Below are 27,158 nucleotides of genomic sequence, written 5' to 3' on the forward strand. Positions count from 1 at the left end.
ATTGTTGCATTCAAAATTGTATTTAGAATACAGTAGTTAATTTTTCTGTAACTTTGTAAAAGTAACAGAGCAAGCCATCCCAAGGTTCATACCTAGTTTAGACAAAACAATCAAAGGATTTACCTATCTTTTAAGACCTAGCATCTTTCCCCTTCTGTAGTACTTTTCAAAAAATGGGCAGCATATCTAAATAAACATTTCTTCAAAGAAGACATACAGATGGCCAGAAAAGCACATGAAAAGATGTTCAACATCACTGTTTATCAGAGAATGCAAATCAAAACTATGGAGAAGTGTTCCCTCATACCATTCTGACAAATGGCCATCATCAAAAAGTCTATAAACACAGAAAACAACATAGTGTTGTAAAGCAGTTATCCTCCAATTAAAAATAAATTTTTAAAAAAGTAGGGACATGAAAAAAGAGAAGATGCCAATAAAGGGTATTTTAATTGGTAAAATAAAAAAGTGAATACATACCCAAGAAAATATAAAATATTTAGTTGTTTAAAAAAAAAAAAAGGCTGCAAACAATAAATGCTGGAAAAGATGTGGCGAAAAGGGACCCCTTCTACACTGCTGGTGGGGATGTTAATTGGTACAACCACTATGGAGAACAGTATGGAGGTTCCTTAGAAAACTAAAATAGAAGTACCATATGATCCAGCAATCCCACTCCTGGCCATATTTCCACGGAAGCTCATAATTAGAAAAGATACATGCACCTCAGTGTTCATTGCAGCACTATTTACAGTAGCCAAGACATGGAAGCAAACTAAGTGTCCATTGACAGGAATAGATAAAGATGATGTGGTACATGTATATATAATGAAACATTACTCAGATATAAAAAAGAACAAAATAATGCCATTTGCAGCAACATGGATGGACCTAGAGATTATCATACTGAGTGAAAAAGTCAGAGATGATTTCAGTCATATGTGGAGCCTAATTTTAAAAAATTATACAAATGCACTTTTTTACAAAACGAAAATCACAGATATTGAAAACAAGCTTATGGTTACCAAATGGGAAATGTTGGAGGTGGGAGGATAAATCAGGAGCTTGGGATTTTGGTGGCTCAGACAATAAAAGAATCTGCCTGCAGTCAGGGAGACCTAGGTTTGATTTCTGGGTCAGGAAGATCCCCTGGAGAAGGGAATGGCTACTCACTCTAGTATTCTTGCCAGAAGAATTCCATGGACAGAGGCTACAGTCTGTGGGGTCACAAAGAGTTGGATACAACTGAGCAACTAACACTTTCACTTTGAATCACTTTGCTGTTTTACATCTGAGACTAATAAAATATTGTAAATCAACTATACTCCAGTAAAATTAAAAAGTTGGACTGAGACTCTTATGGCACCTTTTCAATGTTTTGTTGATTTTATGATAAAATTTATTTCAAGAGTTTTAGAGCAGATACTTTGTTGTGTGAATCTAATTCATAGTGCTCTTTAAATTCTTTGTGATCATTGCTAATTATTTTGAGTTCTGAGCACTGACAATGTGTTGAGTACTTTCAGCTTTCACACAGCTTTAGAACCAGTATTTACATTGCTAACAATTATAAGCTACAGGTGAGTTTTGTCAAAATCATTTTTTTAAGTATTAGAAAAGCCGATTACTATTTACTTTGAACTGAATCTTACACAGAATTAAAGGCGTTACTACTTGTCATAGTTTTTGTACAGTATCACATGTTTCAGACTGATGCATGTCATTGTTTCCTTGTTCCCTCTCAGATCCACGAGATTAATGTTTATAAAATTTAAAAGCAGTGTTAAAAGTGTATCCAAGAACTTCCCTGGGGGCTCCCAACGCAGGGGGCCTGAGTTTGATGCCTGGTTGGAACTAAGATGCAGTGCAGCCAAATAAACAAAAATAATTCAAATAAATATAAAAAATTGTATCTAGACTTCCTCACTTCATTCTGTTTATTCCTCATATTTTAAGGTCTTGGCATTTATAGATATGAAAACACTGCACAGTTATTGCTGCAAGAATAGCAGTACGGTAACAATAAGAACAAAGGAGAAGCCCAACAGATACATTGTTTAGAAATGTTAGCAGTATGAGGATTTAACAAAGTGATGATTTTCATAAATGTAGAATGAAGAATGTACAACCCTAGCCACAGAGCTTGTGACTGAACTGGCAGGTGGTACCACGAACGTGTCTCCTGCAATGACAGCAATTCCTCTATTGATAGACCCTGTGTTAGCCTAGACCTTGCTAATGAGTATATGTTAGGATTGATATCACTTATTTTACTGTTTATCAGTTGCTATTTTGTTTTCTTTAGCAACCAATATGGCTTACTAATGTATATTAACTGAAAACCAGTATGGAACAGAATACTGTAGAGGGCTATGAACATTAGTTAATATGCTACTATGACTTTTAAGGGCATCCCTAGTGGCCCATTGGAGAAGGAAATGGCATCCCACTCCAGTATTCTTGCCTGGAGAATCCCATTGACGGAGGAGCCTGGTAGGCTACAGTCCATGGGATCGCAAAGAGTCGGACACGACTGAGTGACTTCACTTTCACTTTCTAGTGGCCCATGGTAAAGAATCCACCTGCCAATACAGGAGGTGTGGGTTCGATCCCTGGGTTGGGAAAGATCTCCTGAAGAAGGAAATGGCAACCCACTCCAGTCTTTCTGCCTGGGAACTCTTGTGGACAGAGGAGCCTGGCGGGCTATAGTCAATGGGGTTGCAAAAGAGCTGGACACGACTAAACAACTAAACAACAGCATGACTTTTAAATATTGAGCTGCTTAGGTTTGGAAGTCAGATGGGGCATATTTAAAAATTGCAGTAATAAGAGGCCTCAAGAGTTAGGATACCTGCTTTTAATGCATGGCTCTTGTGGAGTGAGGGGAAGGTATGGTCTTTTTGTTTTTTCTGATTCTTTTCAGCTGAATAAACAAAAGTAGATAGACTGAGTTTGAATAAAAACGAAAAAGTGTCTTCACTTTATTTCTAAAGTCAGATGAGGTGGCCTGCGTATTGGTGGTTGTGTAATAATTTCCAGCTTTGTTGTTTGTTGTTGTTCAGTCACTTGGTTGTGTCCAACTCTTTACAACTCGATGGACTGCAACACGCTAGGCTTCCCTGTCCCTCACCAATTCCTGGAGCTTGCTCAAACTCATGTGCATTGAGTCAGTGATGCCATCCAACCCTCTCATCCTCGTCGTCCTCTTCTCCTCTGGCCTTTAATCTTTCCCAGCATCAGCGTCTTTGCAAATGAGTCAGTTCTTTGCATCAGGTGGCCAAAGTATTGAAACTTCAGCTTCAACATCAGTTCTTCCAATGAATATTCAGGACTGATTTCCTTTAGGATTGACTGATTTGATCTCCTTGCAGTCCAAGGGACCCTCAAGAGTCTTCTTCAACATCACAGTTCAAATACATCAATTCTTTGGTGCTCAGATTTCTTTATGGTACAACTAGCATATCCATCCGAGAAGGCAATGGCAACCCATTCCAGTACTCTTGCCTGGAAAATCCCATGGATGGAGGAGCCTGGTAGGCTGCAGTCCATGGGGTTGCGAAGAGTCATACACGACTGAGCAACTTCACTTTCACTTTTCACTTTCATGCATTGGAGAAGGAAATGGCAACCCACTCCAGTGTCCTTGCCTGGAGAATCCCAGGGATGGCGGAGCCTGGTGGACTGCCGTCTATGGGGTTGCAGAGTCAGACACAACTGAAGTGACTTAGCAGCAGCAGCAGCACATCCATACATGACTGCTGGAAAAACCATAGCTTTGACTAGACAAACCTTTGTCAGCAAAGTAATGTCTCTGCTTTTTAATATGCTGTCTAGGTTGGTCATACCTTTTCTTCCAAGGAGCAAACGTCTTTTAATTTCATGACTGCAGTCACCATCTGCCATGATCTTGGAGCCCAAGAAAATAAAATCTGTCACTGTTTGCATTGTTTCCCCACCTATTTGCCATGAAGTGATAGGACCAGGTGCCATGATCTTCGTTTTTTGAATGTTGAGTTTCAAGCCAGCTTTTTCACTCTCCTCTTTCCAGCAGATGTTATTAAATGCTTAGTGCAAGACTGGGATTCACTGTCATTCTTGCAAGTTATTTCACACTTAGAAAATAGCATGTTATGAGAGAGGAGGTTCTCTCACACAGGATGTGGTTAGGGAGGGGAGGGCGGAGATCCAAACAGAATTTAGTGTTTAGTTTTTCTTGTCCTGCCTTAAAATATAAATTTTAAGCAATGATCATAACATGATATGTTCATACAATAGAATATTATTCTGTAATAAAAAGTCAAGTACTGATAAGTGTTACAACCTAGGAGTCTTAAATATGCTGAGTAAAAGAAGCCAGACACAGAAGACGACAAATGATTTCATTTCTATGAAATGTCCAGAATAGGCAGATCTATGGAAATAGGAAATAGTGGTTGCCAGAGGATTGGGGGATTTGAGGTGGGGGAAGGTCATGGATAAGGGATTTCTTTGGGAAGTGATGGAAATCTTCAAAAATTGTGGTGCTGGTTGAAACAACTCTGAAAATTAATTAAAATGTGTAGAATTATACACTTTAAATGGGTGAATTATATGGTGTGTAAATTACATCTCAAGAAAGCTGTTAAAAAATTAAAAATTTACCTTTAGGGAGTCTCTTGGTGGCCCAGTGGTTAGACCAGTGCCAGACTTGGGTTTGATCCCCGGTCAGGGAACTAGGATCCTACAAACTGCATAGTGCACCCACCCCTAATTAATACATTTAGAATTTAAATTGAAATTAGTAAAAGGTGAAAATTTTGAATTAAATAAGATGTGGGCAGTGTGGAGATAATCTGTGTTATCTAGATGAGCACAGTTCAATAGAAGTAGAATGCATATGTGTGCAATTTAAAATTTTCTAGTAGCCATATTTATTCATTGGAAAAAAAAGGTGAAAGTAATTTTAGTAAATTTAATCCAGTTAGTCAAATATATTAGTGTACTCAGTTCCTATGTTCCAGTGCCACATATGTCTCATTTTCCTCACCCTGAAACAGAAAAACAGTAACTACTTATGGTTGTTGTGAGAATTAAGTGAGTTAAACATCTATTCCATGTTTATTTTGTGGCAGGTACTATACTGAATTTAAGTGGACTTCCCTGGTGGTCCAGTGGTTAAGACTCTGCCTTCCAATGTAGAGGGTGCAGGTTTGATCTCTGATTAGGGAACTAAGAGCCCACATGCTACGCAGTGTGGCCAAAAATAAAAATACAAAAAGCATATTGAAAACAAAACACACCTGCTCTGCTCCGCCCAAACAAATGACTATGCTTCCACTGCAGGGTCACGGATTTGATCCTTGGTCTGGGAACTAAGATTCTGAATGCTGCATGGTGTGGACAATAGAAAAATAAAGCTGGAGATTTTATCTACACTTAGTAGAAAAAGAAATATTAAGAAAGAATGCATGATTTAGTTTGTGTGTTAATAGTGAGTGTAGGGAACCATGAAGACTGATGTGTATATTGTTAAATACATGTGTGTGTACTTAAGGGGGTATATACATAGGACTGTAGCTATCAGTTCCCACTAGAATGCGTGTGTGTGTGTGTGTGTGCGTGCGTGCACGCACATGTGTGTGTGCTGGTGGTGTGGAAGAAAGTTGATAAAGAATGTCAGAACCATGCTCCTAGACATCTTGTGCTTAGACTAGGGTTTCAGAATTGGCTGGTGAGCAAAGGGTGAGCAGAATCTGTCCTTCAAGCTATAGACAGAAGCCATGAAAATAGCCAGAAAGCAGTGTTCAGGGGTTAAACTACTCAGGAGGCAAAAGAAGGGACTTGGCTGAGAGAAGAAAATCAGATGTGATTGCAGAGTGGGTCCCTTTAAGGTCACCACCTGTTCACTGGGACTCAACAGAAAACCACAGTACCATATGCTGTAGGTTAAGAAATAGGTTTCAATTCAGGGTCAGCAAGTAAAAAGACGAGTCCCATTCCTCCTCTTTCCAAAACAAGCAAAATGGGCACCCTTCTGGGCATGCAGGGTGGGAGCATGGGATAGTGGAGGGATCCTGCCACATTACTGCTCTCATTGTAAGGCAAGCAGCGCAAGAGCCACCTTACCAGGACTTTCCTGATAGTCCATTGGCTAAGACTCCAGGCTCCTGATGCAGAGGGTCCAGGTTCAATCCCTGGTGAGGGAACTAGATATCACATGCTGCAACCAAGACTCAGTGCAGCCAAATAAATACCTTTAAAAAAAGGAGGGGGAAGCCACCTTAGCAGTGAGGAGACACAAACTGCCTAGGCACCAAGCATCCTGGGTTAGTGTCAGCTGTTGACAGGATGTGGTGATCAGACTCCTGCAGTGTACTCTAATGATCCTCCTCCACTGGTATTCACGTACTTGTGAAATCCCCTCCCCTTGAGTGTGGGCTGGATCTAGTGACTTACTTCTAACCAAAAGAATATGGCGAAGGGAAAAGACTTCACTTGCTTGAGTAGATTATAAAAGTCTGTGACTTTCATCTTGCTGAGAAACTCCTTTACTGTCTTTGATGAAGCAAACTGCCATGTTGGAGAGACCTATGTGGTAAAGAACTGAGAGGTCTCCCTTATCCAACAGCCGGTGAGGGTCTGAGGCCCTCAGTGCAACAACCCTGAAGGAACCGCTGCTCCTGCTAAAAAAATGTAAGTTTGAAAATAGATCCTTTCCTAGTTGAGTCCAGATGAGCCCGACTCTTGCCAACATCTTTATTGCAGTCATGTAGACACCCTAAAGTAGATGACCCAGCTTATGCTGTGCTTGGGTTGCTGACCCACAGAAACTCTGAGATGCTGTGAATTGTTTCAATCCTCTTGTTTTAGGGTAATTTGTTATGTAGTGGGAGATAATACAGGAGAAGAAAGGCAACCCACTCCATGGCAACCCACTCCAGTGTTCATTGCCTAGAGAATCCCATGAACAGAGGAGCCTGGTGGGCTGCCGTCTATGGGGTTGCACAGAGTCGGACACAACTGAATCGACTTAGCAGCAGCAGCAGGAGATAATACATTGCAGGTGTTTGGAAATGTTAACTGCCCAATAACTGGAGACCTGGGGGCCCATGGCAAATTACAGTCTCCTCTGCCAAGTGTTAAAAACACCACTGATCCCCCTTAGAAGGTGACTTCTTTTTTAAAATATTTATTTTTATTTATTTATTTGTACTGTTTCTTCATTGTAGCATGTGGAATCTTGTTAATAGTTGGCATGTGGGATCCAGTTCCCTGACCAGGGATTGAACCCTGGCCCCCTGCATTGGGAATGTGGAGTCTTTGCTACTGAACCAGCAGGGAAGTCCCAGAAGGTAACGTCTTGCAGCTCCACTCACTGGCAGAAGAAGGAACCCCAGTTCTAATTAGCTCGTTATTCAGGCTACCCACTAGTGCTCAGTGTTATTTTCAGACAGTTCTGCTTCCTGTAATACGAAGATAGTATTAACTCATTATAGTGAGTTAATGAAGTTAGGACAGTGGGTTATAAAACCCCTTATGAAGGGGTGTGTTTTCCTAGACTCTTGAAACCTCACTATGAAGACAGAGTTGTTAAAGCCACCAAATAAAATTAGAGAAAAAAGTTTCAAAGAAAATGTTAGTATCTTAATTTAGAATTTTGTGACTTTTCAAAGGGGTGGAAACAGGAAGCTGTAGGTGAGCTGTCCTGGGAGTGAAGGCTGATTTCTTTTTCTTTTTTTTTTTTTTTAAATTTATTTATTTATTTATTTTTTCAGTGGGTTTTGTCATACATTGACATGAATCAGCAATAGATTTACACGTATTCCCCATCCCAATCCCCCCTCCCACCTCCCTCTCCACCCGATTCCTCTGGGTCTTCCCAGTGTACCAGGCCCGAGCACTTGTCTCATGCATCCCACCTGGGCTGGTGATCTGTTTCACCGTAGATAATATACATGCTGTTCTTTCAAAACATCTCACCCTCACCTTCTCCCACAGAGTTCAAAAGTCTGTTCTGTACTTCTGTGTCTCTTTTTCTGTTTTGCATATAGGGTTGTCGTTACCATCTTTCTAAATTCCATATATATGTGTTAGTATGCTGTAATGTTCTTTATCTTTCTGGCTTACTTCACTCTGTATAATGGTTTCTAACCAAATAAATGTCAAGAAGGAAAAACACAAAAGAGAGAAAATTAGTAAGTTAGGAGACAAAGCAGTCAAAAGCAACAAGTGCGTCTCTTTGTATCTTGGTTTAACACCTCAGTTGTTAAGGAAAAAATAATAATATAACTAGAAACGTGTGAACATGCCCTAGATGTTTGATGATGGTAAGAATTATTATGATTTTTAGAAATGATATTATAATTATGAAATTTATGAAGTTATTTTTAATGATATAGTAAAAATATTACAGATGAAATTATATATTTATAATTTTGTTTAAAATATTCTGCATGTACTGGGGGGAACTAGGTGGGAGTATAAATGATGCAAGGCTGATTCCAACTGTATGACATGGGAAAGGCAAAACTACAGAGACAAGAAGACCTAGTGGTAGCTGGTGGGGTGGGTAGGACGGTAAACAGGCAGAACACAGAGGATTTTAAGGCAATGAAAGTACTCTGTATGCTATAATAGTAATGAATCTACGTCATCATGTGCGTGCGTCCTCAGTCGCTCAGTCATGTCTGACTCTTTCCAACCCCATGGACTGTAACCTGCCAGGTTCCTCTGTCCATGGAATTATCCAGGCAAGAATACTGGGGTGGGTTGCCATTTCCTACTCCAGGAGATCTTCCAGACCCAGGGATCGAACCCCTGTCTCCTGTGTTTCTTGTATTGGCAGGCGGATTCTTTACCAATGTGCCACCTGGGAAGCCATATGCGTCCTTATACATTTGTTCAAAACATAGTATGTACAACATCAAGACTGAATACTAAGGAAAACTGGACTTTGTAACTATGATGTGTCAATGTGGGTTCATCCTTGGTAAAAAATGTACCATTCTGGTGAGTGGTGTTGATAATTGGAGGATAAGTGTGGAAAATCTCTGTACCTTCCACTCAATCTTGTTGAAAATCTAAAACTTTTCTAAGACAATAAACTCTTTAAATATATATATATAAAGCAAAAAACAAAACCTGTTCAGTAGGACTTAATAGAATTGAGCTGGCAGAAGAAAGAATTTGAGGATAGTTCAATAGAGTTTATGCAGTATGAAGAACTGGAAGAAATAAGGATAAAAAATGTATGAACAGAGTCTTAGATACTGTCAGACACCATCAGTGTACCAACATATGCATAATAGGAGTCTCAGAAAAGGAGGAAAGGAAAAAAAAAGGAGCAGAAAAAAAATGTTAAATAAAGGCATAAAACTTCCCAAATTTGATGAGAAATACTAATCTGTACACCCAAGAGACATACCATACTCCATGTAAGATAAACACAAGGAGATCCACACGAACACACATTATGGTCAAAAGATTATGAACAAAAGACAGAAAAATTTGAAAGCAATAAGGGAAAACATTACACATACAGATATCTACACTCAATAAGAATAACAGCTAACTTCTCATCAGAAAAAACAGAGAACAGAAAGCATTGATATATTCAAAGTGAAAAGCTAAAAACACAGAAACCCCCAAATAACCTGATAACCAAGAATCCCATATGTAGCAAAACTATAATTTGAAACTGAAGAAAAGACATTCACAGATAAAGACTCTGAGAGAATTTATTGGTATTAATAGCAGATCTGTGGGGAGGGAGGTGGGAGGGGGGTTCAGGATGGGAGGGACACATGTATCAGTTCAGTTCAGTCGCTCAGTCGTGTCCAACTCTGCAACCCCATGAATCACAGCATACCAGGCCTCCCTGTCCATCACAAACTCCCAGAGTTTACTCGAGTCGATGATGCCATCCAGCCATCTCATCCTCTGTCGTCCCCTTCTCCTCCTGCCCCCAATCCCTCCCAGCATCAAGGGTCTTTTCCAGTGAGTCAATTCTTTGCATGAGGTGGCCAAAGTATTGGAGTTTCAGCTTCAGCATCAGTCCTTCCAATGAACACCCAGGACTTATCTCCATCAGGATGGACTGGTCCAAGGGACTCTCAAGAGTCTTCTACAACACCATAGTTCAAAAGCATCAATTTTTCAGCACTCAGCTTTCTTCACAGTCCAACTCTCACATCCATACATGACCACTGGAAAAACCATAGCCTTGACCAGACGGACATTTGTTGGCAAAGTAATGTCTCTGCTTTTTAATATGCTGCCTAGGTTGGTCATAACTTTCCTTCCAAGGAGTAAGCATTTTTTAATTTCACGGCTGCAGTCACCATCGGCAGTGATTTTGAAGCCCCCCAAAATAAAGTCTGACACTGTTTCCACTGTCTCCCCATCTATTTCCCATGAGGTGATGGGACCAGATGCCATGATTTTAGTTTTCTGAATGTTAAGCATGTATACCTGTGGCCAGTTCATGTTGATGTATGGCAAAAACCATCACAATATTGTAGTTATCCTCCAATTAAATTAATTCAAAAAATAGAGCTGTCTTAACAAGAAATATTAAAGTCAGGTTCTTTAGACTGAGAAGAAATGACACCAGTTTATCTAATCCACATGAAAAAAAGCACCAGGAAAGGTAAGATGAAGGTAATTATGAAAAATAGTATAAATGTATTTTTATCTTATCTGACAAATTACATAAAATAATGAATTTATTGTGTTGAGCTTATGACACCTACAGATACATATTCATGTGAATAATTGGACAAAGGATGAGGGAGGGAATGGAACTCTTGGAGTAAGGAAATGACAAAAATGATAATTTGAATCCACAAGAAGAAAGAGGACTGGAAATGCTAAATACAAAGTTTAAAATGAAAGGCTCAAATGTTTTTTCTCTTCTCAACTTCTTTAAAAGAAAATTGTATAAATCAGTATTTATGACACTATATTGTCAGCTTTATCATATATACATAGATGTAATATATATGATAACACAAAGGAGAGGAGACAAAGCTATATCAGCAAGTTTTCTGTGCTTACTGGAATTAGTATTCATCCAAAGTGTATCATGATATGTTAAGGTGGAGATTGTAATTCCTAAAGAAATCACTATAATTCAAAATTACACTGAGATTGAGCAAAATAATTTATATGGGTCATAGCCAATACTTAATAAAAGGCAGTAAGGGAAGGAATAGAGAAAAAGATGTGAAACACATTAAAGAAATGAAAAATGGTTAACAGATCCACTCATAATAAATGTGAATGGATTAAACATATGTAGTTTTCTATGCTGCATAATAAGTGATTACAAACCTAGCACCCCAAATCAACACACCTTTATTATCTCACAATTTCTGTGGGTCAGGACTTCAAGCATACCTTAACTGGATTCTCTGCAAGGCTTTTTTTTTTTTTTTTTTTCAATTAAGATGTCAGTTGTGTTCTTATCTGGAGGATTGACTGTAAGATCCACTTCCACACTCACTAAGGACATCAGTAGAATTCAGTTCCCTGTGGTTATATCATAAGACTGAGGGACTTGACTGGTTGTTGACTGGAGGCTGCCTCAGCTCCTAGTGGCCACCCCTCAGTTCCTTATCACGTGGGACTCTCAACATAGCTACTTCCTCAAAGACAGCACAGCAGAGCATCTTAAAGTCTACTAGCAAAACAGACTCTGGCCATCCTATCACTTTTGACATATTCTCTTTAAAAAAAAAAATTTTTTTTCTTTTTAATTTGGCTGCCTGTGGTCTTTGTTATGGCATGTGGGATCCAGCTCTCTGACCAGGAGTCCAATGACCCCCTGCACTGGGAGCTCTGAGTCTTAGCCACTGGACCATGGGGGGAAGTCCCTGCTATGTTCTCTTGGTTAGAAACAATTCAAAGGCCCCAGAGACAGTCTCAAGGTGGGGGATAATAGAAGGTCATAAATATTAGAAGAAGATCATTGGGGGTCATCTTAGAGTCTGTCTGCCACAGAGGGAACTTTCTTAACCTGATAAAAGAGTATTTATGAAAAACCTATAACTAATATCATGTTGTTCACTCACTCAATTGTGTCCAGCTCTGCGACCCCAGGGACTGAAGCAGGACAGACTTCTAACATTTTATTTATTTTTATTTTTTGGCTGTGCTTTCACTGCTGGGTTTGATCCATGATTGGGGAACTAAGATCCTGCAAGCCTTGCTGTGCTGCCGAAAGAAAAGCATGTTGGAGAAAGCCTACATTTCTGTGAACAGACTTGGTAGAAACCAGGGCTTTGAGAACTCTGCCAGTGAGAGTTCAGAAGAAAATGAGGAATATCTTATTGGAAACTAGAAAAGGGGGAAATCTTTGTTAAGTATTGATAGTAGTGGAAAGCTCAGCTAAATTATCCCCTGCAGTTATGGGGGAAGCAGAATTTTAAGAAATGAACCTGGTTATGTAGCTAAGGAGATTTCTGAGCAAAGTGTTGGTGCTCACAAAGTTCCTGTTTAAAAAGTTCCTATTTATGTTACAATAACATGTCAGAAGAAGGAGATAAAGAGGAACCAGGGTTGGCTTATAAAAATTCTCAGACTTTCCAGATGACAAAAAGCCAGGAGGAGATGGAAAGGCGATGTCCTTTAGTTTTTTCATCTTTCTCTCGGCTCCATGTCCTTGTCCCAGGCTGTACCATCCTGCCTCAACCTCACTGTGGGCATTTGAATCTTCTCCCCTTAAACTGCCAAACCATGGAAAGGAGCTTACTCTGAGGCAGCTCTGACTCAATGGTTGTCTCATTTCCTCCAGAGCAGGGGAAGGGACCGCCCCTCCCAAATTCCTCATAGTAGTTTCTGGCTTGAACAATAATCCTGCTGGATTTATTTTAATTGGACATTTTATTTTCCCTCCGGTGTTTCAGATAAAATTAACCTATAACATATTCATTAAAGGTGGAGGACATGATGATTTGACATATGTTTGTACTGATAAAGGACTGCCAGTGTGACTGACGGGACATTTTAAATGAGTGGCAGTTCATACCATAAAACTTGGAGGGGGAAAAATCACCCCAGTGAGAACCTTATTTTTGTGTCTTTATTGCCGATTTCCTCCCTAAATAGGTTTTTTTTTTTTTTTTTTTTTCTTGCCCTGCGGTCCTCATCAGGGAAAACGCCTAGTCCACTGGACCGCCAGGGAATTCCTTAATGCTCCATGTTTTTTTGACATGGCTACCAATTCAGTTTTAATTCTTCATCACGTTCCCCCACTTAACATATATATGGCTACATTTTTCCAAGCTGCTAGTCACTTTTAACTTCTCCGTAGTTTTCCAAATACAGATTAACCTTATTTGCATTTGGATGAGGAAGAAACCAAAGCGTAGTTTTCCAAATACAGATTAACCTTATTTGCATTTGGATGAGGAAGAAACCAAAGCTCCGAAGCGGAGAGGCCCGCCTAGGATCTGAAGTCCAAGCGAGTGGGTCCCGTCTAGACCTGGGCTACTGGCTGACTTGCTGTGGCATCGGCTATGCGGGATGCCATATGCTGGGGCTTTCGTTTTCTCCAAATGTTCTTGCCCAGATGGTGTTTTCCTGACGAGCTCATCGCTGAGTGGTGCTCTGTGGTAGTTTCCACCCCCACCCCGACTCTTTCCTGCGCTTTCGCGGTTCCAGTTTCTGTAAGGCGCCGCCCCAACTGCGGTCCTGAGCTAGCGTGAAGCCGGTGGTCTCTGACCTGTGTGCCGCATTCCAGCCATGCCCAGAAGTCTTGGGCCAATCGGAACAGCTAAGGCGATGCCCTGGGCCCCTGTCCTCTTGCATTTCTTCTTGGCATTCCTGCCAGAGACACAAACCCGTGAGTTGGGAGCGAGGGGTGGCGGGCTGGGACAGTGGGAGAAGAAGCCGAAATCGGCCGAGAGTGGGATTTTTCAGAGCATTGGAAGCTCAGTGGTGACTCCAAAATCTTGGTGCAGGCCGTCACTGGCTTATTATTTGTGCGGGGTCTGTCAATAAGGGCAGCTAGTGTAAACAAGAGAAGGAAATGGCAACCCACTCCAGTTTTCTTGCCTGGAGAATCCCAGGGACGGAGGAGCCTGGTGGGCTGCCGTTTTGGGGGTCACACAGAGTCGGACACGACTGAAGCGACTTAGCAGCAGCAGCACCAGTGTAAACAGGAAAGAGGTTGGCAGATCTCTGAACCAGATCAGAAGTCATAATTCTGTACTCTTGCTCAGAATAGATGTTCCTGGTTTCCCACTCCAGTTTTCTTGCCTGGAGAATCCCCTAGGATTTTGATGGGCTACAGTCTATGTGGGGTCGCAAAGAGTCGGACACGAGTGAGCGACTGAACTGAATTGGACAGTCTATGCAGTCGTTCAGGATGGAGCGGCTAACACTTTAACTTTCGTTTTTAAAGCCTTTCGAAGGGCAAAGCCAGAAGCAAAAATTTGGGATGGATGGTATCCAAGGTTTTAGATCATCTTTCTTGACAATTTCAAGTGTGTTTATTTATTTACAAAGTATGTATATGTTCCATTATACCAATACATTAAGTAGAGTATGCAAATTTACAGAAACAAATCCAAAAAGATGAGACAAAATATTTTAAATAACTTAAAAAAAATTGATCACAAGCTTGATTAATGACAGAGCTGAAAGAAGATAACGTGGCACACACACTCATCTTTTATTCATATGGAAAAAGGGCTTCACTGAAGTATTTGTTTAAGTATGGCTCATCCAGGAAAACCCCATAGGGACAAGATGCAAAACTCTCACCACCCACTAAGCTACAATTTTTGTAGTTTCCTATATGCAGATTGTTTGCAAAACCATTGTTCCCAGACATAGGTCTCCTAGCACAGTTTCTCAGCAGCTATTGTTGCACTCCAGACTCTAGAAGTGTACCAAGAAAACCAGAAGGAAAGCCAGACTCATAACTTAATTACTGGGTAAAATGTTTCCAGACCAACAAGTAAAACCTCATGGAAAATGAAACAAATTCTTGACATATCTGAATTTACGTGAATTGACATATCTGAAACATATCTGGCAGGGTGAATTTTTTTGTCTTACCTATTTATGAGCAAGAGAGAAGGCGAAATGGGTTCTAAATAAAGCTTTGCTACTAAGCTGCAGTTTTCTCACCTCTAACATGGAATTTAAGCAGCTACTTCATATAGTCATTAAAAGAATTAGATAACAGCAGACCACAGAGGAAATGTTCCAACACAATGATAATTTTTAGGAAACAATTTCTGTGCAGGCTTAAGTGATATGGTGAGTGCTTTAATAGGAGTATGGTGTAAACATTTCCATATTTATACATTTCCTATTTGCCTAAATGGAAAGTCACCCAGCCTATGGCTGCTTGGCTGAGCCTTAGAAAGAATAAAGGGGAGTTTGCATTCAGTGTCTTTTGCTCTTGTTTTTGTTGTTTTCCCACTCCACAATCATTCACTGGAGTTCAGTGTCTCTGAACATCTAACCACAGCCTTGCTCCCTGCATAGCCCCTGTTAGGTGCAGGGTCACAGTAGGGATCATCAGAGAGCAGATAGGGACTGCTGGCTTGCATGTCCACTGGTGCCGGGGGTCCAGCCCCAGCAGGATCCAGGGGAACCCTCAGGATGAACGGCGTCGGCGAATGAGAGAGAGAGTGAGACAAAGTTCGGGGCTAAGTCTGAAGTTTATTTTTGCATGGCCCCTTTATACCCTTAACAACATCTTTGGGGGAAGTGCATGTTGCCTACACACAGGTCATCTCAAAACATTACAGCAACTTGACCTTCAACAGAAACAGGATGTCACCCACAGACTTTTTCGTTCACAAGAGTCTTTCTTATCATTTGGCCTTCAGGCCTGCTAACATTTTATGGCTTGCACCTGGTGTGACTTAAGCACCTTCAGTAGCCAACCCTGTTTTTCTTATAATTAATCTATTTTCTTTTTAATAAGCGTCATCTCTATGGGAACTAGATAGGATTACATTTTTACAGAACAGAAATGCAAAGGACTGCAGAAACAGCAGATATGGCACAAAACAGGCTCTTAGTCTAAAAGTTAACCACCTGCAAGAAGTCGCCAGCTAATCTCTAAAGTATTTTCTGTTAGGCACATTTGTGGCTATCATATTTGTGGAGCTTTTCTCACCCCATGAAGGGCCTATGCTTAATAGTTTCTTTTGTTAGCGTACTGTGCTTAGGATGTTTAGAACAATCAAGAGCATTTTGTGCAATGAGATCACACATTTATCAAACAAGCCAGAATGCCAGCAAAATGTTTGAATGGAAGCATTTCCTTCATCTCTGGCCCCTTCATAGGGCAGCTGCATCCAGGAGATTTATTAATTAGGGTTTTAAGTTGGTCCTCATTCAGTGAAAGAGGAGCAGGAGAGCTCTCAGCAGGCAACACAAGAATCTGCAACAGGGCAACAAGAACAACAGTAGAAAAGGGGGGAGGATACAGGGTGGAGTAGAGGCCGAGGCCAACCTGGAGGGTCCCTTATCCTAGACGGCCTTGCCTGTCAGGTTCTTTCCTCGTGACCTCGTCATGGATGGGGTCCCGGACGGCCTTGCCTGCCCGGTATTTTCTTCATGACCTCGTCACGGGCGGGACCCCCCATAATGGCTCCCGGCACACTGGGTCCTCAGGAATGACCTCTGAACTGCCTAGGTGCTTCTCAATGGAGTCGAGATCTGAGTGGGGTCAGAGTCAGTTCACAGTGAGAGGGACTTTGTTCATCAGAGAAGGAGCCCATGCCAAGGGGTAGAAGTGCAAAGATTCTTCTGAAAAAAGAACAATGCTGTTAAAAACAGAAATGCTATGAATAAATAATTTACAGAAGAATGAATTTAACTGGCAGATAAACATGGAATTATGTTCAATACAACTTCATAAATTAAAATGTATGTATTTTAACTGCCATTTATAGCAGTGTGACTAGACCTAGAAAATATTATATTTAGTGAAATGTCAGACAAAAATACTATTTGAGATTACTTATATATGGAATTTTGGAGAAGGCAATGGCACCCCACTCCAGTACTCTTGCCTGGAAAATCCCATGGATGGCGGAGCCTGGTAGGCTACAGTCCATGGGTCACTAAGAGTCGGACACAACTGAGCGACTTCACTTTCACTTTTCACTTTCATGCACTGGAGAAGGAAATGGCAACCCACTCCAGTGTTCTTGCCTGGAGAATCCCAGGGAAGGGGGAGCCTGGTGGGCTGCTGTCTATGGGGTCATACAGAGTTGGACACGACTGAAGTGACTTAGCAGCAGCAGCAGCATATATGGAATTTAATACAAATGAATGTACCTACAAAACAGAAACAGACTCACAGATGTAGAAATCAAATTTGAGATTACCAAGAGGAGAGAACAGAGGAGGGACAAATTGGGGATATGGGTTTACTAGATACAAACTAAGTAAAGAGTAGATAAGCAACAAGGATTTGTTGTATAGCACAGGGAATTATACACACTATCTTTAATCTGTTATGGAATATGTCTTTCAGAATACTGAATCACTATGTTGTACACCTGAAATCAACACGATGTTGTAAAGCAACTGTACTTTTTAAAAATTTGCACTTCGTTCTCATCCCCCCGCCACCCTGGGGCCATGGAAAAATTGTCTTCCATGAAACTGGTTCCAAAAAGGTTCGGACTACTGCCCTAGCTGGTAATGTGGGTAGGCCTTATCTGATCAGTTGAAGGCCTTAAGGGGAAGACAGGTCTCCTGTCTACTTTCAGACTGAATTCTACTTTCAGACTGCCTTTGGACATAAACTGCAATATACTGTCTTACTTAGGTATCTAGCATGCAGCTCTGCCCTGCAGATTTGGACTTGCCAGCCCTGTAAAATTACATGAGCTAATTCCTTAAAGTAAATCAATCTTACTCTGTATATATGTAAATATATTATTGTTGCTGCTGCTGCTAAGTTGCTTCAGTCATGTCCGACTCTGCGACCCCATAGATGGCAGCACTATACAAATATTTATATGTATATATTGTTGTTGTTACATACACATAAATATTTGTATAGTGCATACATATATATTTATATGTGTATACATATGTGTGTACATTAATTTATTAAAATTCTCCCAGTGCGTACTCTGTGTGCAGTTTAAATTCACTTCTGCAGAGGGTTGTAATTGTCTTTTCATTGTTTTATGTTGTGCCATGTCTCCTATGAGACACACGCTCATTCCCTAGATCCTCATGCAGTAAATTCTGGAGCTCGCTCTGACCCACTGTCGCTTGTTCTCACCTCAGGATCACACTCTCTGCAGTATTTCTACTCAGTTGTGTCTGAACCGGGTCCAGGAGTCCCTTCATTTATGGCTTTTGGCTTCGTGGACAACCAGCCCTTCATTCGCTATGACAGTGAAGAGATGAAGGCAAAGTCTTGTGTTCACTGGTTGAGAGAGGAGCCAAGTTACTTTGATGATGAGACCAAGATCTTCACAAGTCGGATGAAGATTTTCCACTTAAGTCTGAGGAATGTGCAGCGATATTACAACCAAACCAAGGAGGATGGTCTGAACAGAGCGCTGGCACAAAAGCAAACAAGTAGGTGCCTCAGAGAAAGCAGAGGGAAGTGGTGCTTGTCACTTCATACCAATCCCCAGCGGTGAAAGGCTGTCGACAAGTGTTCCCATAGGGTCAGGCTGGGGCAGAAGAACTTGTACAAGTTATCACTTGAGAATGAAAGCTGAGCTGGTCTGGTCACAATGGCATAGGGTCTGTGTGACAAGAATTAATAATAGATTAATTAAACAGTTTTATTGGGTCATGGATATATGCTGAACATCTTTTGAGTGCTAGAAATGGGGATCCAGAAAAGTATAAACTGATGTTTGTCTTCAAAGAGCTTATAATTCATATGGGAAGGTACTCACACTTCTGTGAAAAGTTTATTGACCCTTCACTGCATACCCAGAGATGTCAAAGACAGGAACCTCCTTAAAGGCCATAGTTACTGAGATTCATAGATGAGATACCCCAGTGGTCGGAGTTTCATGAATGAGGCAGAACTTTATATAGAACCTGTTGGATGTGTATTACTTAGGTCTATGAAGAACATAAAAGATGTTCCAAGCAGTAGGAAATTAGGGTGGAGCAAGGCGTGGGGTAGGATTTGTTTTTGTGAGCCCAGGGGATGGATTGAAATTTAATCATTTCTAGTTAATGGCTCTTGAGAGTTTAGGTCTGTTGAAACAAGTTTATAAAGGGCCTTGAAGCCCAATCAAGGCATAAGCCAGTGAGAAGTATAATTCAAGCTGAATACTGAGGCTGCTCAGCTTTTACCAGTTGATCCTTCTAGGGACATGAATTCAACAAAGGTTTATCCGATGGTTATTTTACAGGCACTGCTGTAGACCCTGCCTTTCAAGGGCTCACAGTATAAGAAGAGAGTGATGGTACACAATAAAGTTAGAGTATACAAGTGTTAGACTAGGAACTTGAGCTGGGAATCTGTGGAAACCCAGAAGCGCGTGTGTTGAATCCAGGCTGCAGTGATCTCAGATTTATTCATATTTGACTTTGAAATTCATTTGAGAAATTTTTCAGCAGTTTGGGCTTGTTGATGCTATTTGCTTTCTCTAGTGTCTTGTGTTGCTGTCCTTTAGTCACTAAGTTGGATTGCAAGAGTCGGACACAGCTTAGTGACTAAACAGCAAGTGACCTGACTTAGTGATTAAACAACAAGAGTATGAATATTAGTCTGCTTGGCCTACCATGACAAAATACCACAGGCTGCATGATCTAAGCACCAGAAATTTATCTTCTGACTGTTTGAGAGACTGGAAAGTCCAAGGTCAAGGTTCAGCAGGGTTCTCTGTGGTAAGGGCTCACTTCCTGGCTTGCATTCGGCCACATTCTCTCTTTCCTTGGTGTGTGCCCATGGAGTGAGGGAGAGATCTCCTTAACCCCTCTTGTCCCTGTTGGATTAGGGCGCCACTCTCATGACCTCATTTAAACTTAATTACTTCCTAGAATCTCCGAATACAGTTACATCAAGGGTTAGGGGTTCAACATATGAATATTGGAGGGATAAAATTTGGTCCATAGCTGTCAAGGAAAACTACTCTGTACACTGTGCCCTCCTGTGTTAATACTGTGAAGTGTGGTCCTGTTTTCAGGAACTTGAGCTTAGAATCTGAGGCTGTTAGCCTAAAAGAGACCTGTTAGGTCATAATCTAACCCTCCATTTATACAAGATAAATGTAGAATGAATAACTTGCCCAGATGACACAGTTCATGGCAGAGTTCAAATCTGTAACTCCCAATCCATGGCCTTTTCCATACCTCCTGGAAGCAACCATAGACCATTCCTCACAGCAGAACTGACTGTAAGTAAAAGAGATCGTTATTAGGGCAAAACTAGTTTGTCTATGGAATTTGAATGTCCTCTAAGAAGAAGATAAGAGATGGGAAGGTGTGGGGGGGCTGGCGCCATGGGTGGGAGGCCTTGGGGGCAGACTGTGCCTGACTGACACTGCCTGATACCACTGTCCTGGGGCTGGGCAGGTCCCCACACCCTCCAGTTCACCTACGGCTGTGAGCTCCTGGAGGACGGCAGGACCACGTGGCATTGGCAGTATGGCTGTGACGGTGAGGACTACCTGAGCTTGCATATGGACCCTCTGCAGTACACAGCAGCCACGTTCATTGCTCAATACACCAAACAAAAATGGGAGGCCGGTGGGAACTATGTAGAGAGAGACAAGAACTACTTGGAGAAGGAGTGCATCCTGTGGTTGAGGAGATACTTGACGTTTGGAGGGGAGACCTTGAACCGCACTGGTAATGACTTCACACAGCCCACCCACTCAGCCCTTCCCGCATCCCCAGCTTGGGCCATTTTCTCTGCAGAGTGTGGGTGAGGGTGTCTCTTCCAGAACTGACTCAGCACAGGGGTGTGAGATATTTAGTGTGGGATGGCTGGGGCCAGTGTGCTGATGATGACTTCCCTACAAGTCACAGATGTGGAGTGGGGGGACTTCCTATTTTGAGTCTCCTGGGCAGTGCCATCTGATCCACGCATTCTTTATTTTTCATTTTTTAAAAATTTATTTTGCTGAAGTATAGTTGATTCACAATGTTGGATTTTTGGTTTTGATTTTCTTTTGACCACACCTCACAGTATGTGGAATCTTACTTCCCTGACCAGGAATTGAACCCCAAACCCCTGCAGTGGGAGCATGGAGTCTTAACCACTGGACCACCAGGGAAGTCCCCTGAGCCACTCATTCTTATTAGTGCCAGGGAAACTACTCTCAGGAGGACACAGAGCTGCTTCACAGAATCTTGGAGATTTTTCTTCCTTTTGGCACTTTCCTACTAGATACACACCTGTATCTAGCAAACATTGACCAAAGACTTGATAAAAGAGTCAAGCGGCTTTGAAGGGGCTCTTATTCTGGAGGAGAACATTAGACTGAGTTCCCACACCCTTGTCTTGAAGCTGGTTCAGCTTACTGTGGGTCCCTCTACCCTTAGATAGAGGAAGTTCCCTTTCTCCCACTGGTTGGCAGATGAGCCATCAGGAGTTGTGGTGGGTTGGTCTTTGGAGTCGATGCTACTCAGCAAACCCATGCCTGAGCCCTCCCTGCTTTGTGTACCACAGAGCCCCCCAAAACATACATTACTCACCACCGCATCTCTAACCGTGAGGTCACCCTGAGGTGCTGGGCCCTGGGCTTCTACCCTGCGGAGATCTCGCTGACCTGGCAGCGCAATGGGGAGGACCAGACCCAGGACATGGAGCTTGTGGAGACCAGGCCTTCAGGAGACGGAACCTTTCAGAAGTGGGCAGCCCTGGTGGTGCCTTCTGGAGAGGAGCAGAAATACACGTGTCATGTGCAGCACGTGGGGCTTCAGGAGCCCCTCACCCTGAGATGGGGTAAGGAGGGGGATGGGTGGTCAACCTTATTATCAGGTAATCAGGAGCCTTCAGGAGAACTTCAGCAAGGTTAGGATTCATGCCTGAGGTCAGGGCCCCTTTCCTTTCTTCCACAGAACCTCTGAAGATCTCCGTTCTCATCATAGGCATCGCTGTTAGCCTGGTTCTCCTCATGGTCCTTACAGCTGTGATCGGGATGAAGACGCGCTCAGGTAGGGAAGGGAGGGAGTGATCTGAGTTTTCTTGTCTCACTGGAGGTTTCAAGCCCAGGTAGAAGTTTGCTGCCTCGTTACTGGAAAGTAACCTCCACACACGTGTGCTTGGTAAGTCTGGAGCTTTTTGCTTGCACTTATTCTTTGTAAGGCACATGTGAAAATGGAGACCAGTATCAACATGATGAATCTGGTGATGGGGACACTGAAGGTCAGGGAAGGTCACTGTGAGGACAGGCCTCTGGGCAGGTGGTTGGTTCAGGCCCTGCACACCGACTTTATTCATGGTTTTGGTCCCGCCCTGGGTTTTCAGTCACAGTTCTGGAAACTTCCCTGGGGTCTGGGACTAGGTGGTTTCTTTAGGGGCTCATGACCTGTCTTCTGCCTGACTTCTCACAGGATATTATCACTCTCCAAGTTGGAAAAATAGAATCTACTCTCAGACTGCAAGTAAGTACCGAGCACAGGTAGGGTCTGATGGCAAACCCTGAGATCCTTGGAATAGTGCACATGGGAGCTGATGGGGGAGCTCACGCCATGATTCCTTCTTTAACCCCATCTCTGGACTCCCACCAGGTTCTGGATTGTTCTCCCCCAGGCAGCAACAGTGCTCTGGGCTCTGATGCTCTCACTGATCCTAAAAGTGAGACTCTTAAGGGACCCCCAATGGGAGAGAACTTGGGGGCAGAGGGGACACACTGGGTGATGGAGATTCTTTGATGAGACATTTTGAGCATATGGGGGGGCTATTGAGAATGACCACTTATGATGATTGACCTGAATTTGTTCATGATTATTTTCTTTCACAGTCTAAGAGAATGGCTTTGTCTGGAACTGAGTGATACAAGGTTTGTTTATGCCCCCACCCTCCTCCTTTGTGATGAGGTGGGACTGGGCAATCTCCATCCTTGTCTTAACTCCATGTTAACACTGAATTGCAACTTCTTACTCCTTATTGAAAATAGGAATCTGGATATGAATTCATTTTTTCTATTTATTTATTTATTCTTGGCCCTGAGTCTTTGTTGCTGCCACTGGCTTTCTGTAGTTGTGGTGCATGGGCTTCTCATTACAATGGCTTCTGTTCAGTAGTAGTGGCTCACAGACTTAATTGCCCCATGGCATGTGGAATCTTCCCGGGGCAGGGATCGAACCTGTGTCTCCTGCATTGGCAGGCGGATTCTTAAATACTGGACCACCAGGGGAGTCCTGAATTTGTTTTTTCTGATTCTTGTCATGAGGTGGGGCTGGTGGGTTAATTAAAGGCTAGGAAGATTCTTAAATTTTGCGAGAAATGAATGGAAGTGCTGAGAACCTTTTAAAATCTGTGTGTTTGCTATGCTGACTCTGTTGCAGGTGAGGCAGGAGAAGGCTGTGAGGAGCTGAGTGTGGACGGGGCCTGGGGCCAGTCAGAGCATCATGGGCTTTGATATGGTCGCTGCTGTTCTCATCTTCTCAACTCCTTTGTCCTTGTCTCTTCAGTAGAACCTTGTCTCATCAAGACCTGTGATCACAAGGACTGAGCCATCACCTGAACCTTGTCTTGTCTTCTGGACTGCGGCCAGTGAGGACCTTATGTGGCCGGGTCAACCAGGGCTCAGGACTGGGTCTGGTCCTCAGTCCTCGTCTTTTAGGTGTTGATTTCTTTTTTCTTTATTTCTATAGAGAATTACTCCTCTTCTTGTTCTTGCATCTGAATTCTAGTCTTAATTTCCTCTAGGTGTCCCCCATCTCTACAGGAGCAGGAGTAATTTTTGCCTGTTATTGTCCCCACAAGGCTCAGGAGGCCCCTGCTCACTGTAGTGCCTTTGTTCTACAGAAATGACTCATCCAGCTCTTACCCTCCTTCCAAGACTGTTTTCTGTGCTCTTAGCTCTAGAAGTGCTAGTGCTGGCTCAAATCCAGACTCATGGATTTATAAAGCTGAGTCTAATTTAGATTTGCAGTGGTTTGGGAAATAGGACCCATAGGTCAGGGACCATTGCTTTCTTGAGTGGGACATGAATTTGTGTGCTGTGGTGTGCAGGAGGGTTGCTGTCGGAGGAAGGAGCTGGGGGAGGGAGGGAGAGCAGCACTTGTGAGAAAAGCAAGGCAGCGTTGACAGCAGTCAGAGTGAACGTTGTGCTGTAGCTGCCGCAAGACAGCATGTGGCCTTAAGCTACATTAATAAAGACACTGCCTTTAGAATATGGACTTCCCTGGCGACTCAGATGGTAAAGAGTCTGCCCATAATGCAGGAGACCCGGGTTTGATCCCTGGGTCACGAAGATCCCTTGAAGAAGGAAATGGCAACCCACTCCAGTATTCTTGCCTGGAAAATCCCACGGACAGAGGAGCCTGGTGGGCTATATTCCATGAGGTTGCACAGAGTCCAACAGAATACAGAGGTGCTGTCCACTTATCATTCATTCACCTGATCTATGTGTTGTGTCAGATACATCACACATTATTTTTGTATCTAAGAAATTTCAGAAAACCAAAGTCAGGCAAAGTTATTGGCCTGTGGAGCTTGTTCTAGTGAGAAGGGGCAGAGTGTGCATTATCAGCCTAGTAAGTGAGGGGGTGTTTCCCTTAGAGGTTGGTAAGTGATCTGAGGAAGGTGACCCAGAATATGAGTGTGTAGGGACAGGGAAGGTGGCTGTGTTACTAGGGTGGTCAGTGGGCCTCATTGAGAAGCTGACCTTTGAGTAAAGATGTGAAGGACATGAGGGAATGCCCACAAGGATGTCTGGGAGACGTTCTTTCCAGGCAGAGGAGCTTCCATGCAAATGCACAAGGGCAGGAGAGCGTCTGTGTTCAAGGAAGAGGGAAGAGGAGGCAGGTGTGGCTGGTGGAGCGAAGAATTCAGATGAGGTCTCATGTGTGCCCAGATCATGTGGGCTTTGAGAATATTAGATTGACCTTTCTCTGAGGAAGACAGTAGCGCTCCAAAACAGTTTTGGGAGAAGAGGGACCTGGTATGACTTCTTTTTAGAAGCATCAGTCTGGCTGCTGTGCTGAGGACAGAGCTAAGAAGTGAAGGGTGAACAAGGCAGTAGTGGAGACTGTAGACATAGTGCAGTGTCCTGGCTGGAGATGTTGGTGCTTGTCTCACGTGTGGGCAGGGAAAATATTGCAGAGTGACTAGAACTGGATCTATCTAAAGATGGACTTTACAGCATTTCCTAATGGATTAAGTCTGAGTTGTGAGAAAGAGGACACCCAGACTTTCAGACTGTGCAAGTGGCTCAGTGGTAAAGAATCCGCCTGCCAATGCAGGAGACCCAAGAGTCGTGGGTTCGATCCCTGGGTCTGGAAGATTCCCTGGAGAAGGAAATGGCAACACACTCCAGTATTCTTGCCTGGAAAATCCCATGGATAGAGAAGCCTGGTGGGTTATAGTCCATGGGGGTCACAAAAGAGTTGGACATGACTTAGCAACTAAACAACAAAAAAATATGGGTATTCAGTTGAGGAAATGCTGAATTTGGATGCCTATTAGAAATTCAAGTTAGGTTGTCAGTTGGGACACATGTTTGGAATTTAGGAGAGATGTTTTGGGTGGAGAAATAGATTTTGGAAGTGACACCATATAAATGCTATTTATAAGCTGAGGACTGCTGAGAGTGATTAGACGAGGAAGGAACAAGGGCTGAACCTTGGACCTCACAGCACTATACAGTCTGATCGGATCACGCACCTGAGCAGACTGCACGATTTTGACACACGTCTAGACAGCACAGAGACCAGTTAGTCCCCGACTTACCTGTGCATGAGAATTCCCCGGACATCTCATTAAGTTCCAGTGGTCCAAAGTAGAATGTAAGAATCCGAACTTATAACAAGGCTGGTGCTGATGCTGCTCATCTTCAGAGCACACATTTAGTAGCAAGAACGTAGAGCAGGATTCCCACATGGCTGTTCATCAGCCTCACCTGTAGGCTTGTTGAATAAGCAAGTCTTGGGCTCTGTGCTCAGCTTTCTGAGATGGTGGGTCTAGGGAGAGGCTTGAGTATTTTGCAGCAGTACCTATAAGCAGTCTTAGGTCTTAGCCAGGTTGTGGACGACTGCCAAGGGTCAGTGATCAGAGCGCTCAGGTTGGGGAAGCGTCTTAAATCCACAATTAAATGTTTTTTCCTGGGGAGAAAAAAACAAGACATCTCCTGGGACATTTATGTTGTTTGCCCTACCCTGGGATATATAGCCAGGTGGAAAACTGAGGGAAGTGGTTATCAGCTCAGCATAAAGAACATCTCTGAATGCTTATTCTCTGAAACTATTCCCTGCGTTGACTTCTCACTCACATCTTGGTGCAATCAATGCATTCCAAGTTTTTCTAATTTAAACATGTATATGTGTGTGTGTGTGCGTGTGTGTGTGTGTGTGTGTATACATATGCTTACATACTTGGCTCATTTTATTTCAGGGGCTGAGTCAGCACATTCAGGAACAAAATTCGTGATGTCATTCTAAACTGAATTACATACAGGAACCACTGCTCTGTTGCTGGGCACAGTTGCCTTTTCATGACGACACCCCTGATGCTAAGACTCAACTATGTGGCTAGAACTATCACTATTGCTCTTGGCAACTGAATGTCACTACTGCCACTCACCACCTTTGCCAAAAGCCTTGAGCACACCGAGCAAATATGGGTCATTATGTCCTGAGTCACGACTCAGCATGTGTCATGTGACTAAGAGTTCCTCATCTTTCCCAGCTGTATATTTGGGGAACTGAGTTTTCCTCTCTCTCATGGAAGGACATAGTCTGTCTTTCAAGACTCTTTCATGTTGCAGCTGATATCACAGAAATACAAAGGAGTATGAAAGATGACTATGAATGATTATACAGCAAACAAACTGGAGGAACTAGAAGAAGTGGATGAACACAACCTACCAAGACAGAATCATGAAGAAACAGAGTAGCTGAACAGGTCAATAACAGGTAAGAAGACTGAATCAATAATCAAAAACCTCCCAGCGCATGGGAAAGCTCGACAGCTTCATGTAAATCAATGAAATTAGAGCATTCTCTCACGACATATGCAAAAATAAATTTAAAATGGTTTAAAGAACTAA

The 27,158-nt window shown here is 42.5% G+C and overlaps 1 protein-coding gene across 5 annotated transcripts in view; it reads left to right on the top strand.

The window, feature by feature from the left end:
- The window catches only part of LOC122429624 (BOLA class I histocompatibility antigen, alpha chain BL3-7-like), a 37,931-nt gene extending 10,773 nt beyond the window's left edge, over nucleotides 1-27,158 (top strand). The window contains exons 2-9 of one of the 5 annotated variants that reach the window (XR_006266072.1): nucleotides 18,253-18,549; nucleotides 20,512-20,787; nucleotides 21,611-21,886; nucleotides 22,003-22,098; nucleotides 22,498-22,548; nucleotides 22,908-22,946; nucleotides 23,581-23,732; nucleotides 26,504-26,636. Coding sequence is in view for 4 of the 5 variants with exons in the window: in XM_043450113.1 (XP_043306048.1) it covers nucleotides 13,723-13,822; nucleotides 18,253-18,549; nucleotides 20,512-20,787; nucleotides 21,611-21,886; nucleotides 22,003-22,098; nucleotides 22,498-22,548; nucleotides 22,908-22,912 (1,101 nt within the window). In the remaining variant the exon portion in view is untranslated. Of the gene's footprint in view, nucleotides 1-13,351; nucleotides 13,823-17,428; nucleotides 17,658-18,252; nucleotides 18,550-20,511; nucleotides 20,788-21,610; nucleotides 21,887-22,002; nucleotides 22,099-22,497; nucleotides 22,549-22,907; nucleotides 22,947-23,580; nucleotides 23,733-26,503 lie in introns of those variants that run through there. The other 4 variants (XM_043450113.1, XM_043450115.1, XM_043450111.1 and 1 more) reach the window with 4 other exon arrangements.

This window comes from Cervus canadensis, chromosome 28, assembly GCF_019320065.1.
Source record: "Cervus canadensis isolate Bull #8, Minnesota chromosome 28, ASM1932006v1, whole genome shotgun sequence".
NCBI classification, from domain to species: Eukaryota; Metazoa; Chordata; class Mammalia; order Artiodactyla; family Cervidae; genus Cervus; species Cervus canadensis.